This window comes from Antedon mediterranea, chromosome 8 (assembly GCF_964355755.1).
Source record: "Antedon mediterranea chromosome 8, ecAntMedi1.1, whole genome shotgun sequence".
NCBI lineage: Eukaryota > Metazoa > Echinodermata > Crinoidea > Comatulida > Antedonidae > Antedon > Antedon mediterranea.
Window position 1 is genome coordinate 4,589,548 of NC_092677.1, and position 19,489 is coordinate 4,609,036.

The window sequence follows — 19,489 nt, forward strand, 5'->3', positions numbered from 1 at the left end:
TCACAAGAGGTTATCCTGCAACTTCGTTGCGGATAACCAACAAAATGATAATAAATTTTCAGCAGGTCTGTGTATAGAATTTATCCCATATTTATTTCATAAGTATCAAAACGAAAGATGGATTTTTATGTTTACAATGAGTAGTACAGGTACTAACAAACATCAATGCCCACTAATGTAATTATACAAATTACCCTGAAGCTAATCCCATACTTTGCTCTTTGCTGCATTCATATGAAGTTAGCTAGTAGTACATTTTGTGCCCACAGGCACTGCATCATGGTCCAGTCTGATTGTGTCTGATTGAATATGATACTATATTTTATTGTTAACGGATCTAATGGATTAATTTCTGTGTTTAAACTGAAGTATGCATCATTCACTGGAAACAAAGAATTACAATTTCTACCTACTGGTCAGCGAGTGTAATGTATTATACAAAAGTAAACTTAATATTGGTATGGTAGGCCGATATTGATCACTCAGTAATATATAGGTTGGCCTATGTATTTAGTAGTTCTTAATCTTTGTAAACTACGGTATAATGCATATGAATCAACACACACACACACACTAGCAACCATTGCTAGCTGAATAAAGTGACATAGTCCTTGAGCACCCCTATCGGACAAGTAGGGGATTTATTTATTTATTCTTTCTTTTGACTGGATTGCATTTTCAGTAATGTAGTACTGCTTTCCAAAATGGTCCAGTTATAAGTTTAAAAGTAAATAAAAATTATAACATAAATACACAGAAGGCCTACAGTAATTTAAAAGATATATACATGACTTAGTGTATTGCTAGTATACAAACAACCACTGAGTGTCACACACAGCCACCCATTATCTGGGCCCTCTGGGAGAACAGTCTTTGACTAATTAAAGAGGCTTCACAGTATAAAGAAATAACAATTATACAAATGTTCTACTCTGCGACCAAAATCTGAGTACTGTACCGTATTTTTAAATTGCAGTACTACTGTACAATTTTTTTTAATGTACAGTATTAATTGTTCTAAATAAAATTTATTAAACTTTAGTCTTCAAAATCATTCTTTAAACATGATATTTCCACAATCTAAACTAAAGCGATTATTATTATTTATACTGCAGTACAATATTTCTAAATGACTACAGGTCTTTTGCTTAGCACTGCTCTAGATTTAAATATTACAACCTTGACTACAGTTGATGGCTCCCTCAGGAGATCCACTAAAAGCTTTCTAAACATGTGTTTAGTCCACAATCAATGTTCACATTCTGAATATTTTTCAAAACAGAGAAATATTTTCATATAAATAATTGTCTGGCATATAATATTCACACTAAAAATTATCAATACAGTATACATATTGCTTTTGCTTGATGATGATACTGTAGTGTCACATTTGGCCTCTTCTGTCCATGTGAAAGGGGCTTTGAATATCAACAGTTACCTTGCAAAAAGTACATTCAGTATGCTAACTTACTTAACAGTTTACTCAACAATGTTGCCTTTTGGTAATTTCTAAAATGTTTAATTAGGGATCAACATTTATATTCTACTGCAGTAATATTTCTGCAGTAACAATTTTTTTAATAATAATAAATATATATTGATGAACAATTATAATAGTACATGATTTTAAGAGCCATTCATTGAGACAGCGTGTTTGTGCTTATCCCCTACCCCCCAAAAAGCCCGAGCTATGTATTATTACTGCACTAACTACAGTACTTTTTTATTGCAATATGCATAATTTTAGATTTTTCAATTGTTAGTAAAGTTTACGAGCTAGTCATTGAGACAGTGTGGTTGTGGTTATTCCCCCACTCACCCCCACACACAACAAAAGCCTGCTATACAGATTGATATTGTAGTTTTACTGGAGTATAACTTCAGTAAAATAATGTTGACATCATCCCTCCCTTGTCCTGATTTACAGTTTACCGGATTTAAATTACAAACAAGCATGAACTAAAACTATGGCTTTATAATTAAGCCAGGCAATACAAATACCACATTATGCGATAATCTTCTATTAATAAATCTCCTCAAATTACCTGCATTGTGCTATAGATTTTCATAAATTTGCCATTAGATTGGTTAAGAACATATTCTATTTCTGTCAACAAGATCTTGATCATTTTCAACATCATTGACTGTCTGACTGAGGTAATATCCTTTGTCTTTCTCAAAGAATAAGAATTATAATTTGAAACAATGATTTTGTGATAAAAGAACAAGAAATCTTTATTTCCATTCCCTCTGAAAAACTTATTTTTTAAAATTGTATGATTGATAGTTTTGCAGTTTCATATACTGTAATGAATTATTATTAGCACGATGACATAAGATAAGATATATAATTCCAAATAATGAAAGTAAACTAGAGTTTATACAATTAACAGTAGTTTTTAACAGTAGTTTTAAAAGTCTATAGAAAGAAAAATCAAAAAATAATGTTTTATTAACTATAAAAAAGACCAAAAACCCATTGTCTGACAGTGACAGACAATTTGACTAGTTTTGCTTTTAATTACAGTTTTGTGAGGTAAATATTTATAATTTTCGATCCATTTTAGAATAAATTGGTAAATTAAAAAATGTTTAATTTGTTCATGGGGATACCTCTGATTTTACTATGTTTATGCCTTTCGATGAATTTTACCATGGAGTATTCTTTACTCCATGATTTTACTTTAAAAAAATATAAAATATTTTTTACAACAAATAATTCAAAATGTAATAATTTTACAACAGATGGAAATCTTATTTTTAGTTAAAATTGTAATTATTATATAAATTATTAACTTCTTTCCCTATAAATAATTGTGTAGGAACCATCAATGGAAATAAAAAATGAATGAATTTTAAATGTTGTTTACTTGTAGGTTTCGTATTTATGGAGTTGGTTTAAAGTTACTGAAACTGGAGAACACGTTTACAAATTGAAATAGAAACAGGTAAGATTGTATAGATTACTTGATTAAAATTGTAATTGGGAAAATTGGAAAATACATTTTGTATTCTTTATGTAACTGTGCTGTTCAATTATTTTAGTCTGTTGTTAATATTTCTTAATAGTGATATACTGTAACATTGTTTTAAGGTTTGCATGGCAAAATTATATATTCAACTAAAGTTACTGTAGATTTGTACTGTATTGTACCATGTCCATGTGATTCCAATAAAATGATGTTGAGAATGTCTTTTCGGTTGTCGTGCTACCAAAGTCTTTTCATGGAAATGAATGCGGCTAAAAAACAACCCTTAATCTGGGGACACGATCTCCATAAAGCTCTGTCTGCACTATCAAACTAGTTTGACGAAAAAAAAGTGATTGTACCCAAATATGGTAGGATATGCTTAAATATGGTAGTGATATGCTTAAATATAACATCATCATGTCCATATATGGGCACATCACATTTTTGTGTCACATAAAGTTTGATAGTGTAGACAGATTTACTTGGGAAACTTGTTTGGTCCCGAATGCATCAGCCCTGCAACAGTGCAGGAAGATCAGTGAATCAGTTTGTGGAATTCTCTTAGCATGTCCTACACAGTACAATGGTCCCTAATTTAATAACTGCAATATGTCACTGGTCAGGTATTGAATGATTCAAATGTAATCACTTTCCATGACCTTAAGTAACCTTTAAGGTGTAAATACTGTACTTTAATTGGATAATTTTAGCACTTCCTTCATTGACTGTTAATAAAGTGATTTAATGGGATTTAATTTCGCAAGCCCTATTTGATGTTGTGATTCAGGTAAACTAGTAAGTAGGTCAACCTTTATTCTAAATAGATTAGTAGTAATAGTAGTGGTAGTGATATGACATCATCATGTCTATATATTGGCACATCACATTTTGTTGTCACATAAAGTTTGAGATTGTGGACAGAGCTTTAGACTTTACTGTAGGTCATACTACAGATGTATGGAATATAGTATAGTAGTACAGGGTTGAGAGGGGGTGTAGGGGATTAGGGGTGGTTAGGAGGAGGTACAGTATCTGTTTTCTTTTGCTGGCAGAAACTGGCCTCAGGATGGCCTGACATTGTTTAATGTAATGTTTAAATCCATGCCAATGCCTGGTGCAGTACTGTACACAATAGTAGTATTACAATATGACCTTTATAGTACAGTACATGTTGCTTATTTGAACTCTGTCCACACTAATACTCAGTGTTGTGGTTAAAATTGTATGCATTCTTTTATGAATAATTAAAAATAGTACAAGAGGACAGGTTCAGTGAGTCTGAGTTGATAGGTAAGTCAATCACTTTGATTGCTGGGATTATTATCTCAGTGCACAGTACAATGGAAGAAGACCATACAGGTACTGATAGTAAATACAGTACATAATGTACAATATATAGTATAGTAGTAAACATTTAGAATACATAGTCACAATACAGGCTCTGCAACACATGTGTCTTTGTGTGTAAAGTACAAAAATGCATGTTTTATCTTACTGTACCTTGCCCTTTTTTACACATGGTTTAGTCTACAGTAGGCCTATTTCTTGCCTGGCTTCTGGGATAAACCGACAATAGCCTATTCTCTTTGCAAAGAGCGAAATTTAGTATAATTTGAAATAGTATACAGTAAAATGATTGAACTCCCCTCTCCATAAATGGTACAGTCTACAAACCACATATAATACTCAAGGGGAAGTATTCCTACAAACCACCATTTTTTTTTTTGGAGACATCGAAAAATATTTGATTTTCTGATATATCCATCTGTATTATTATTATTGTGTAAATTCTGTACATTTGAAGTTTATATATTATTATTTTGGTTGATATTATTACCTATGGTTTTAAGTGTGTAATTAATTCAGTTCAGTCATGGTCCATTGACTGCAAGCTATGATCAATTTGTAATGTTTTGATTCTTAATATTATATTTTAATCAAACAAAGTGTTGAATTTGGTGTGGAATCATCTGATCAATTAATGATGGTGATGTATAGCAAAGTGCAATGTACACATAAACATTGGAATTCAATTATTGATTAATATGAGTACTGTATAGTGCAATGACTATGTACTGTGGATTTAATATAATGGAAATTGATTCTGTTTTAATAATACGTTGATCTTAATCTTATAATTTTGCTTAATACACAACTAAGCACATTATTATACCCTGGTAATGTTTTTGATCAAACACGTCTGGAAACATACACCCATAATGTTGCAGTGGCCATAATCAGCGCAGTCTATTTTGTGCCTAGCTTACCTGGATAAACCGACAATAGCCCTTTCTCCTCGAAGAGCGAGATATACCTCGAAAATTAGAAATGTTCATTGAACACCCCTCTCCACAAGTGGTATAGTCCATTAACTATGCCCTCAGGTGGGAGCCTCCCCACAAACCACCATCATCATGAAATGATGATTTCATGAGAGAGTAAACATGTCTTCAAGAGAGCTTGTACAGTGGTACAATTTGGTTTTTGAACCTATACCAGGTACCCCTTTCTTTGTACACCTGGGTGGAGAGAGGTAAAGAAATGTAAAGTGTCTTGCCTAAGGATACTGTACTGTACATGCAATGCAGTGAGAGTTGGATTTGAACCCACGATCCCTTGACCAGTGATCCAACGTCCAACACACTGTGCCACATGCCCTTACTACTATTACTACAGTAGCTGATTTAATACAAATCATACGTTTTAATAAGTCTACAGTAATGTTTGATTGTATTTATGGTCACTTTAGCATACCTCAGTCTTATTAAATGTACAATATCTGCTAGCTATACACTTAAAATCTTTTATTTAGTATGCAATCAACATTACAACAAGTACTGTATGAAAATTGTCTAAACCAGCTATTATTTCATACAGGAACATAATACACCCATTGTACTGTACAGTATACTGTACTATAGTTTCCTAAATCTATTTGTGTAGCCAAGATTTTGTATTTATTGGAGGTCAATCATCCAGAATTTCTTACACTGTAATCCAGGCACTACAGTTTGAGAAATTATTATCATTAAAAATTCTGAATCCTCTATGATGTACAGTAGAGGATAGTGTTAAACATTGTACTAGTAGCGATTGATAAAACCCAAATCTTGTTGCTACATGTTATTGTTATACAAAAAGTGAATTCATAGTATTGTCAATGTTGGTAGAAAAACCATGAATTCAACAAGTACCACCATTGTGACATTAATCTCTCAGCAGTTCTTGTGGTTTTGTTATTCCATTATTTAAGGTTGTAACCTTCTTTTCAATAATTATTAGTCTGGCTTTAAATTCAATTGTTAAGAGGTTGAATGATATTTAAAAATAATCAAGGCATAAAAGGTTAATAATAGTTCATTCAGGTTTCCTGAATAAAAATTCCATCCTCTTTATATTTAAGTGTGTATGTATTATTTTTCACTGTAAACTTGTTGCACATCTCATTGAGACTGTGCCTCTGATTTAAAAGAGATACAATAAAAGTTCAGTTTTTATAGTATTTAAAAATTAGTAAACATTTACTAGGCTACTGTAGTCTAACAATAGTAATAGTCCTCTAGTCCATCCATAATATAATACTATTAGTGCTGGCCTGATGCTCAAACTTGCCCTCTTTTTCAAGAAAATAAATTACTTAAAATATAAATCTATTATTTTTAATTATAGAAATAGTGAAGTAAACAGAAGTAGTGATAGCAAGTAAAGCTTAGTTCTCCTCACTAGAGACTCAACATAAGCGAGTTGACCAATGACAAGCAACAGTTCAAATATTCCATCGCTTGTGATTGGTCAAATCGCTTGTGTTGCATCTGTACTGTAGTGGGAACCATAGAGGTAATGACCCTGATTCTGTTAATTACTGTTTTTGACCTTTGCCGTTTGATAGTTTGCTGGGTGTTAACATTGAAATTGATCCTGTCCTAATGAGTGTTGATGCCTGTATAAGCATCACTAATAGCATCTCATCTGTCCCAGTTAATTCAGCTTAGAAATGATTGACATTTAAGTTTAGGAAAACATTCTTAACATAAATAGTGAGAACACCAAAACGATAGGGTTTTGGAATGCCATCATCTACGGTACCATAGCACCTGATAAATGAAAACTTCTTTCTTTGATGATGGCGGCAAAGGATATTTTCCAATCTTCTTGATGATGCTTTGGTTTTGGATTTTTTCTGCACAGGAGCACTTTGAGGTTTTTTCAATATTACTAGGCGCTTTATAAATTAAGGATATTTATTTTATTTGATTTCTAAACCAAACCAACAGCAAAAAGAAATTTGCCAATAATAGGATTTGATTGTTTTCGACCATGACTCTCACCATGTACCATACCAATAAAACAAAAACAGAAATGCATTCTGCCTTTTTATTAAAACAAACTAAACAAAGCATTATTTTCCCTTTGTTCTTGAAATATGTATCAGAATGTAAATTCTGTTTTGACATAATTATTATCCTCAGGTTTTTTTTCTGCATTTCATAGATTACTGTAGATAGGCATCAGTCAGTTTTAATTTAATTAAACATTGATGTACAATCAGCATGATCTATGACAACATTGTCTTTTAAAAAGAAAGAAAAAACTCATAGTTACGGGAGGGCAATACTACAGTAAGTGTAGCTCTTAGTTTAACAATAGGCCTACATACTGTACAGTATAGTGAGTAAGTCAAATGGCCCAGCGGTTAAACCTACCTAAAGAGCCAACAACATCGCCAAGGGTTCGAGGCCGACTCACTCCTAGTTCTCGTGGTGGAACAAGTCTTCTCGGATAAGAACTATAAACCGTTGTAGGTCCAGTGTACACAGTTATAATTAACATGTGTTTAAAGAACCCAGTTCATTATTCGAGAAGAGTAGGGGGTTACCCCAGTGAACTGGTTCACAAAATAGCCCCTGTATCAGGAGGATTATCACCTATTATTCTGATAGGACAGTGATTAATTTACTATTGGTAATTCTTGGCCACATGTGCCTCAAGACATAAAATAAAATTTAAAAAAACATAAACCACGTAACTCATAGAAAATATAAGAAGGAATCATAGGTTTAGCTCTGAGTTTAACAACTTGTTCAGTATGCTTATGAACAGACAGTATGTGTATAATAACATAGAATAAATAATGTAGGATGAATAGCGCAGGATGAATAGCACAGGTGAAATGATCTGGTGAAAATGAAATTGAGAGGATCCAAATATAGATCTACCTATTATAGATTCTTAGGTGGGCTGATGCTTAGGTATCTGAGAAAGCGAACTACGACACAACAACAATTTCAAAGAGATCAACAACAACCAGAGGAGAGAAGACTGGTTGTAGAGTTTGTTTTAATGTATGTACGGTAGCACTAATTATTAGACTAAATCGGCCACTTGTCAGCGATGGATTTCCATCTATTTTATCAAATCGTAGTAATGGAGAGTAAGTAGGAACATTATATTTGCTTTTTCTATACTGTGCATAAAATGCATAATTATTCATAGTTGATTGACTGGTGAAAACAGAGTTTGTGAAAAACAAATGGAATACTTTTTCTGTGAACACTGAATAGAGAACCAATGCTGACTATAGTGTTAATAGCAGAAGAAATGAAAAAGTAATTCATTTGCAATTTTTATATTAATATATTAATCTTAGTGGTAGAAAAAAGTGTTTGAGTTTTTTATACCATGTATAACAGTAGTTCTGAAAACATTGATTTCGCCATGAAAACCTTCAAACAATAGTGGAAATTGGAAAGGAAAAAGTGGGTTTTAAAACTAAACAATTGTAAAAACATATCCACCAAGTGTTCTATGGAATAAAAATATCATGTTTACAGCGCGATAGTGCATTGAAGAAGTCTGAAGATACTTAATACATTGTGTTTGCTGGCAGATTACATAAAAGTTGTTTGCCGTTAGTAAAGCAATTCAACATCATTGCGTATAAATTATTGAATTGAGTTCTGAAGACCCGCGTGAACTTTAAATTTTTCACACGTACCAAACACCCAAGCGTATGGATGCGATTTGCGTACAGGCTTGATCAGTGAAGTAAAGCCAGATCTGTGTTAAAATCTATGATTCAAAGTATTAAGCGTTCAAATGCAATTAAGGCAACGAGTCTATGGCGCTACAGCTCGTTGAACTGTCTCAGAAGTTTTATCGACCTATCATGATGTTTTGATTGTTGTTGTTATGTAGGAGAGTAAAATCTCAGTGCTATCCATTTTTACGTTGAGTGGGTATCAGTCACATCAGTTATTGCGTCGGCTGAGGTATTTATGACGCAATACAGATGTATAGAAATATATTGCAAAATATTTTAACTTATTTGCAGCAAGTTTTAAACGGAAATTCAGACCTCAAAATATATGCAGAAAGATGTACATTACACGCTAAATGTCAGACGAAGAACATTCATCAGCAGAATACGTTAACTTTACTTGTGAGAGGATACGTCGACGAGTTCCATAAATTGAGTCGTGGAAATATTTCACTATTGTGAAAGTAAAACAGCTTTTATTGTTTTATCTTATCTAAGCGAAAGCATATAAGTATCATAAAACAAGAATTTTTATTTTACAATTGCATAATAGTGTACCGTATAGTACTACAGTTTTGAAGATCTACTTTATAGTTGTATAGACTTTGCAGAAAGAAGTGATAATATTGAAGATAGATGTGCTTCCTTTATGAGAACAACTATTAATAGCTTACTTGGGGCTAATTATATTATACACAAACATCTTTGTAAATTTTAATAGCTTTTCGTGAAATTTAGATTCAATTTGGAATATTTTCCGAAAAATTCCATCGCTTGAAGATACATCCCAGCTGGAGATCACAGTTTGGTTTGTTTGTGTATCGCATTACTCAGCGATTTTGAGGTGTTTTCATCAAGGATATGAATTTGACATCCTACGTAGTAGATAGAGCGTCGTACTAAAAGCTATGATTAATAACGAAACCAGAGTTTACGCATATTTATTGTTTGCAGATGATAATTATGAATTGAGCTATTGATCATCGAATTAGATAGGTGCGTAGAATCAATTGGGGGATTAGTCATTAATTATGTAATATGCTATAAATAAACACGATATTGAAAATCAATATCTCGGTTAATAGAGAGTTATGACAAGTTCTGTTTTGGTTCATTTAGTATCGAAGCGCAAACCAGTCAGAACGATTCCAGATAAATCTTACGAGTTTTTTCAAATCAACCATGCAAGTTTCTTTTTTGAAGATTTGTCAGACAATATGGTAGTTAACTATAAGTACTGTACTAGTACTACTGTATGTTGTTTTTGGTTGAAGAAGTCCATTATTAAGTGTGTGGAACAAACTACTTTAGGATCAGTATTAAGATTCCTATCTTGTATTTGCTGTCTAGATATTTTATTTTGATCATAATCAGTGAGTTAATGGAACAATTACTGTTTCATTATTTATACAATGATTTTTCTGTTATGAAGTATTAATCTTTAGTTCATACAAATAATCAAATGAAAGGAAGGGTTTGTGAGCTTGCCGTCAAAGATAAAACTTCAGTGAAGACATCTCGACTTTGTACAAGTGTTCTTTGAGGATAAATCCGAAGAGGTTGCAGTAATTATTTGGCATCAGTGGCTACTTGACTTTAAAGTGGCAGTTTTAATCCTTTGTCAAGACAATCGGATTACAACTTTTCAATTCAGTTGATTGACCGTTGAGATTATCAACTGCTTGCCCTTCAAGGCGTCATTATATTACAATCTTGTTGAATTTCTTTTTCCATCCTTTTGGCTTAATATGCCATACCTTATTTATACCGTGGTGATAAATGTTTAAAATGTCTGTGAAGTTACAGAAAGCTTTGGCAAGAGTATCATAGAAAACTAGCATTTCATAATAGTTTGGACAATATTTTCCAGGAATAAAAACCTCTGATCTTGGACCATCAATCCTCTTTCCATCTACTGTAAACAGTGACTAAGTTTAACCAAATTGTAAATTATAAATTGTTGATAAATAATAAATTTAAACACAATCTGGAAAAATCATCAAAATTTGACACATCAAGGAGTGTGTTTACATTCACTGGAATTAATATATAACCAGTAAACTGCAGAAAAACGCCTAAAGCTAGATTTTCACGCATTTGAATTTGAGAAATTTCAAAACATTTCAGTTGAAAAGGAACTCAGCATCTTTTCATGAAGCAAGTAATATTTTCTATTATTGTGATTTTATCAGGCATTGTCTTAAAGGACCAAAGGCTCCAACAATCGCCCCTTTGTTGATAAGAAGTCTTGTATTGACGCCACTTTTCAGTTCACTAGATTTCTCTAAAGAAGTTCTTATTGGCCGGAACCTCTGATTATTCACATGCTAAATGATTATAGACGCTGATATCTGTCGGCCGATTATTAGTTTGTCGAAACTTGTGGCTATTTATTAATTGGTTTCTAATTGATGAGATGATCTATAATTTGTTTGATTTGAAAGTTGGAATTGTAAAATGCGAGCTAACTTTAAATAACTATTTAAATGCAGTGGATTTATAATACTTTTACAATTTATCTGGAATTTGTGAATTATTAATATCGATAAAAATGGAGACTTTATCGTCCAATACTATACCAAATGGTTGGTGTATGTATGAGCTATCTCATTACGGTAAACAAAAGGTAGGTCTATTTTGATTAACTTTAAAACTTTAAACTGCATTTATTTTATGCTTATAGGAAGTGGGAATAGTGTTCACTGAAAGTGTCAAAATCCCTTTTGATTTTAATTGAGCACCTCCCTTTGTGCTTATACAGTACAGTAAAGCTGAAAACGAAACTATGGATCAAACAAAGATCCATGGTTTCATAGGAAAAAAATATAGAATCAAATGTATTATAAAACACTTGATACAATTGTTTTAATTGTGCGGCTCTCTTTATGCATACAGTAATTAAGCAATAAGCTAAATATAACTATGGAACAAAGGTTCCAAAGGAAAATATAGAATAAAATATGTATTATAAAACCTTTTATACAATTATTTTAATTGAGCACCTCCTTTTATACATACAGTAATTAAACAATAAGCTAAAACATACGGTAATTATGAAACAAAGGTTTCAAGAGGCACAATAAGGAAAATGTTAAAATATCATTATGATAAGATAATGTAAATTCAGAGTGGATGCGGGATTTATTTATTTATTTTAACAATATTTTACACGGGTGGTCCATCCAGCCGAAGCTGATCATTAGGGACCCTCACAGAAATACATCATGACAAGACATAAACGTAATGTAACAATAAAAAATAAATGTGGATGATATGTGCCTATAGTTCCTTTCTAAACTAAACTTAGAAAAATATATCAAATCTTTTTCAAATTTTTAAATAAACTTTTATTAGTTTTAAAATGATATCAGAATTTTAAATAATATAATTTTATGTGATATTTGATTGATGGTTATCAACTCAATATTTTATTTGTTGAGACAAAATCAATTATAGATTTGACAGTATTGTATGTTAATTTAATCCAAGCTGTTATTAAATCATATATTATTCATTGCTACTCCTATGTTTGCATTCAACACTAAGGAATTCAGTTTCAACTTTAGAGGCATATATTATTTCATACAGAATCCATACTATATGACCTTGGCTTACAAATTACATGTCATGTGATCTTTATCACATGACTTTCTGCCCATATTTGGAAAACAAAATAGTTTATGGATGTAACATATTCTAGTAATTTCCAATATGGAGGGTAAGGGGAGTGGTTGTTTTAAATGATTATGTAATTGTTGTAGACCTACAGTAATGCATGTGGCTGTAGAACCATTCATTTGGTTGGAAAAACTCCTTTTCTGGTTCAAAAATTCTTCTACACATTGAACTCTTGCATGTGGTGCATCCCATAAGGGACTCTCTTGGGACGGAGGACACTTTTCTTTAAAACGAACAATAGCAAATATACACTAAAGCTCCTACATAATAACAACCCGAATTAAAGATGTACTGTAGTGTTCCCCCAAAACATAATGATTATTACAATCGGGTTTTAAATAGGCCATTTTGTAGTTTTAATCAAGTTAATCACTTCCGTAGGAAAAAAACCTGAACAATTAATTTTTTAACTTTAATATAGACAAAACAAATTGTTATTTATTTAACCAAAAACCTATTGGCTGGCATGGCAGCCATTTCGACTTTAAATATAGTTTTTTCCAGGTAAATATTTTTTTTATCCAACTATTATGGAACATCAAAATGACAACAAATTTTTAAAAAAAATATTTCAGGGGGACAATATATCTTTAAGAGAACATGCAAATGTTCCCTGAATATGGGTTCTTATCAAGTCCTTTAACTTTTGCTGATTGTAAATAAAAATATTTCATACTTGATTAGTTTCATTTCTGTGGCTATAATTGTGCCTGTCTCGTACACTCACTAGATTAAGTTTGTCATTTATATATTAATAATGATAACAAATTAATAAAATACTAATTTCTGCTTTCTGTTCATGATACCTCTTTAGAGAATTTATGAATGAAACCATGCATAAGTATCAATGATATTATAATAATAATTGTCAGATTTGAATTCCTGATAAATACTCGGCAAAAATAAATATTGTTTTAACTTTGAATAATTAGGCTAACAACAAACATGTGGAATTTGATAAATACAAAGTTATTTATTGGAATAAAGTTATTTTTCTTAAGCTCTGTCTACAGTATCAAACTTTTTATGACAACAAAAATGTGTTATGCACATATATGGGCATGATGATGTCATTATCACTTATCAGTACTATATTTGGGCATATCACTACCATATTTGGGCACATCACACTTTTTTTGTCCAAACTATTTATAGTATAGACAGAGCTTAAATACTCTATTATTTTAATGTGTTCAAGGTTTTATTATTGAGTCAGTGTATGGTTGATTATTAACCAAGTCTAGGGTTGTTCAACTTTCCAGTATAGACCTCCTCAAGACTATCACATCTGTTTCTTTTTCTATCTCTATTTTGTAGAGAAAAAAGAATCTTTTTGTGCGAACATAGCATCTTTACATTCTACTAGACATTAGGACCTATGTAAAATTAATGTTTACTAAATACTATTAAGTTTTTTTTTTAAATGGTCGTATGCAGAAAAAAAATACATTATTATTTCAAACATTCCAACATGGTGTGCAAATGGCGAATGAACTTTTAAACCATCATATTAATAGCTAATCATGCCATGTAAAAAAACCACATTTTTTTATTGGGTCTAATCTAATGAAATTTTCTAAATTTTTTTTGTACTTACTTTCTTGTACTGTTTGGCATTTGTGTATTTTTGAAGAAAATAAAAATTGATTTGATAGGATTAGACTTTATAATGAATTAAAAAACAGCATTTAAAAACATAAATTTTCTTGATATAAATAATAAAAAGAAGACGACCCAATTGGCATTATTATTTTTTAAGTTTCTGTTTTCCAAGGTAATCTCCTTTTGTATAATATAGCTGTCTCCTACAAATGAAAATTATTTAGTAGGCCTACAGATAATTCTATAAATACTTTAGTAGTAATTTTTTTTTCAAGTTCAGGGCCAGTTACTTACTGTACTTTACTAAGTGTAGACATCATTGCATAATAGGAAATGCCATAATCATCGCAATATCAGAATTTAATTGACGTTATGCTAGTTGTGATGTCACTCACTATCTCTAAACATCTACAGTTTTGTTTTTGATATATTTTCCTAAACTGAACAATATACTATAATCATCAAATCATATTGCTGGAGGTCTGTCCACATTATCAAACTAGTTTGACAAAAAAGTGTGATGTGCTCAAATATGGTAGTGATATGCCCAAATATGGTAGTGATATGCCCAAATATGGTAGTGATATGCTTAATGATGATATGACATCACGTCCATATATGGGCACATCACATTTTTTTATCACATACAATTTGATAGTGTGGACAGATCTTTAAGTACATTAACATAGTCAGTAAAACATGGATCAAATAATACTCCTTTCATACTGTAGGCCTACTGTACTTATTATTGAAAAACTGAAAAACTGAAATATATGGTAATTCTATAAACATTATTTTTTTGCTGATTGCACAGTCGAGTGCTATTACTGTAGTATTACAAAAAAAAAATCCATTTACGTGAAATTAGTATTTTGTGTGTACCAATTGAAAGTCATTGGAATGGTTTTGTATTACTGTTTTTTTTTTCAATTTCAAGCTTAAAATAAATATCCCCAATTAAAATAATTCATTAAATAACAAACCAGTATAAAATTGAAATATTTTAATTGTTATTTTTACTGGTTAACAATCATATGACTGGTTTGTTGTTCTTTCCGGTGATATGAATGAAGGCAACCTGCCTGCTGGACTACCCAAAGTAAACAACCCACAGGATATTGTCTCATTCACAGCCTATATTAAAAGACATGTGTGTATGATAGGTGCAATGTCTATGCTAGGTAGTCTGAGTACAGTATTATACTTATTAATCAAAGTACTGTACTAACAAAACATACATTTAAGCAAGTTGTTCTTGTTTATACAGTAAACAGTATACAGTAAGTATTCCGCTATTTATTGCAGTATTTTTTGTGTTTTATAAATAATAGCCAAAGGAATTCTTACCCTATATTGTCTGAGAATTTCTGTTAACAATGTACTTATTATTTATATTAAGTTGTATACAGTAATAGTACAAGTTATGTATATTATTGTTATTGAGACGTAAAGTATGTTCATTAATTATTATAGAGAGATGGACAAACTGGTTGATTGTGTATTAAAGTATAGAGCTGATACTGTTTTACAGTTGGATTTATCTAGTAGCGGTTTGCACTATATATAGCATCAGAATTGACTTGGATTATCAGATAAAGATAAGGAATAACCCTTAATTTGGGATATCCCTATTTAGGGGAAAGCCTCCCTTGTAACATATTTAGGGGAACCCTCCCTGTAAGTGACTAAGAGGAATTTTCCCATATGATGAAACATACAGTACAGAATGAGGCTCAATATTTTAATACTATGTCCAATGCTTTCAGAAGACACTCTGTTTAAAGGACACATTTGAATATTCTGCACAGTATTTTAACACATGACCAACATGTGACCTATTATAGGTCACTTTGTTGGGTCCCAAAGGTGTCCCATTAATAGAGGTAATTATTTACAGTGCCTTTACCATAAATGCCATTCACTACTTCATTCCAAGTCTTTATAACTGTATGTAGGTTACAACAAAATTTTATATTTGTATACCATTTTAAAACACACTGATAACTGAGGTATGATCAAAGAATGTGTTTATATTGTACTGTACTACGTATTCAATATCCCAAGTTTATTTAATTCAAGTCAAGTTCTAGATGCATTAATCATACTGTGTCATTAAATAAACAAACCATAGTAAATCTGTTTACACCTGTAGGCCCATGTAAATAAGCAGTTCTATAGTAATAAAACCCACACAAAATTGCTAGTTCTGAATTTATGGTCAGATATGGGTTTTGTGAGAGTTGCAATAAGAATGACACTATAGTGTATGGTATGTTCCCTTTATTTTAGTCAATAATAATACAGGGATTTTGTTAAAGACCCCTTCCCTGCAAATTTGGACGTTTTTTGGAAAATAATACATATATATCACTTTAAAAACATTAAACCATGTCATCCCTTATTTTAAATGTACGTTCTATGGTAAATTATGATAAAAAGTGAGAAACAATGCACTACCTAAGTAGCTCGCGGCGATCGACCTCTCGTGGACGGTCTTAGGCCTAGCCTAGCTAGGCTTAGTTTTGTAGGCCTAGCTGGTAAACATCGGTAACGTACGAACATCGTACGCTAGCTAGGTAGCCTGACGTTGTATTTTTGCCAGACTCCGTTGATACAAATTGGGGAAAACCCTGTATTTTCGCTGAAAAGTTAGGAGTCTTCCATTTGTTTTGGCCTCACGATCGATCGAAAAGTGGGCGAATTACAGGTGAAAAACAAAAATATCAATCTGCGCGCAATGCATTTTGGGATTTATAGCGGGCCGCTATAATTATTAGAATCGACTTATTTTTCACATTTTTAACCGTTTAAAGACGAAAAAGTTATCGCAATAGGACCATATAGTATTGTTTTTACATTAAATATAGTTTGTGATCTTAGATTAGATCTAAAAAAATGTAGGGAAGGGGGCTTTAATATTCTGTAAAGGTGACTAGTAATGTATATTTTTGACAGTGCTGTAGAAACTACAGTACGACCAATAATACATAGGCAGATAATTAATATACTGCTACTAAACGGACATTTTTAATTGTTATATAGGAACTTTTGCGATTTGAGTGTATGTGCACTATTTGTAGCAGTCAATTGATTCTCGTCCACAGGCATATTTCCATAGAACATGTTCCTGAATTTAGCATTAGAATGCAGTGGATGGTATAGTCGACTTGCCACATAAATCAACAAAATGATGATAATGATATATTTTGACATTTGGACATGCAAATAGTCCCTATTGACAAAAGTAGTAAAGCCCATGATGTAATGTATTATTGAAACCCTATACTTATAGATTGAAACAAACAAAAAAATCATATGTTGTTATTGCAGTATTAAAACAAAATGTAGATATAGTTACTGCAGCAATAGACTAGGTTCTAGCCTGTAATGAGTAAAGATAAATATTTTGGCACATGTGGCGTTTCATACGAATAATACTTTCATGTACATTTTTAGACAAAAATCGAAACGTCGACTGGTGAACTAACATAAAAAAAGACAATAACTACAGACTTTTGGCAAGTCTACTGCAGTAACTGCAGCAGAATAATTCTAACATGATCCCTGAAGTGCTATTCAAATGTGCTGGAAAAAAATAGTGTTAAACATCAGTAGGCACTGGTGCCTCATTAATAATTGAAATACTGGTGGGATGAGGAATTCCACTCAAAAGGAAGTTGCAGATATTTATTACTCTTGTGTGGGAAATCAATACAGATTTTGTTCAACATATGAATAATAAAATATGGATTTTGATGCTAATAAATATATGTCAGAAGAATTTAACATAGTTTACTGATAGTATTGTGCATACAGTCTACATTCTAAATCCTTTACTGTATATTATTTATTATAGCATTGTTCAGACAGTACCTACATTCTAAATCCTTTACTATTTTATTATAGCATTGTTCAGACAGTACCTATCTAAATCCTTTACTGTATACTATTATAGCATTGTGCACATTACCTAAATCTAAATCTTTTACAGTACACTATTTAGAGCATATCTAAATCCTAATATTGATCTTGATTTTATAATCTTCATTAAAGTCTTCAATCATCAATTATCAGTAATTGTACAGTGCAAAGTGATAAATTACTTATCATTCGTTCATTTCATTGTATTCATTGTGATAATACCTTTAAAGCCAATTGTTAAAGATAAGTCAGGATTATGTAGAGGGAGGGGGAGGGGGACAGATAGATGCGGTACAAATTAGATGTACCTTTGAATATATGCCTTCCTCAAATAAACGCTTTCTCCCCACCCCCTTCTTCCCATAGAACATCATTTTTAATAAACGCCTTCTACTCCTCGAACAATAGTAAATATTAATTGCTGCGTAAAGCTATAATGTATTTAGAACCAAGTAACATTAACAGCATATTTAGTTCATATTATTGTCGGCCTACATATTCAAGGAATTTGTTCATTTTATAGTAATAATTGATAGAAATATTTGGAAAGCGTGAATTGTATTAAAAGCATTTGAATTATTTATAATACAATTCACAACTATTAAATAAAGGTAGACTGGTTTATTAAATGGTCTACATATTTTGTGTTAAGTTTGGTTAAATTTGACATTTTTTCATACAGTTTGTTAGTATTTTTTTTCCTCAAAATACAAAAATCCACTTTTCTAGTCTCAATGTCTATTTGTGTTTTATTTTTTCCTGCTGCAAAAAATAAATGATTTTCACGCTGCTGCTCTAGCCCGCTATGTCCCATTAGGACTACTCAATCAGAAGCTAAAGCAAGCAGCAGTTATAGTTCTAAGGACAGACAGTTTTGTGAAAATGGAAACTCCACTATGATTTATTGATTCCAGCTGCTACAGTAGACCCAAAAAACGGCTGGGAAAGAGTCTATTAGGACATGTCATGCTAAAATTACAAATCCCTATATTCACTGTCAGATATTCATTGAATTATTATCAAAACAGTCCATTAAAGTTTGTGTTTGTAATAGGATACTTCACAATTGAAATATCTAGGGTGATGAAGTGACCCCCAGATTTGACCTTAGCAATAAAATTAACTAAAGTGACAGAAATTGAGTATTCACTTCTGTAACAAAAAAGTAATATTTATTCACATATAAAAAATGAAAAGAAACCCCAAAACCATTGTCTGACAGACAATTTAAGTATTTGTTGCTTTAAATTACATTTTTTTCAGGTAAAATAACTATCTA

General features: G+C 31.6%; 1 protein-coding gene across 5 annotated transcripts in view; it reads left to right on the forward strand.

The window, feature by feature from the left end:
- The window catches only part of LOC140056030 (uncharacterized), a 53,600-nt gene that overhangs the window by 4,083 nt on the left and 30,028 nt on the right, over window positions 1–19,489 (forward strand). For 3 of the 5 annotated variants that reach the window (XM_072101249.1, XM_072101250.1, XM_072101253.1), the window contains exon 1: window positions 9,683–11,635. In XM_072101249.1, the coding sequence (XP_071957350.1) occupies window positions 11,561–11,635 (75 nt within the window). In that variant the 5' untranslated portion in view covers window positions 9,683–11,560. Of the gene's footprint in view, window positions 1–2,876; window positions 2,949–8,082; window positions 8,404–9,682; window positions 11,636–19,489 lie in introns of those variants that run through there. The other 2 variants (XM_072101251.1, XM_072101252.1) reach the window with 2 other exon arrangements.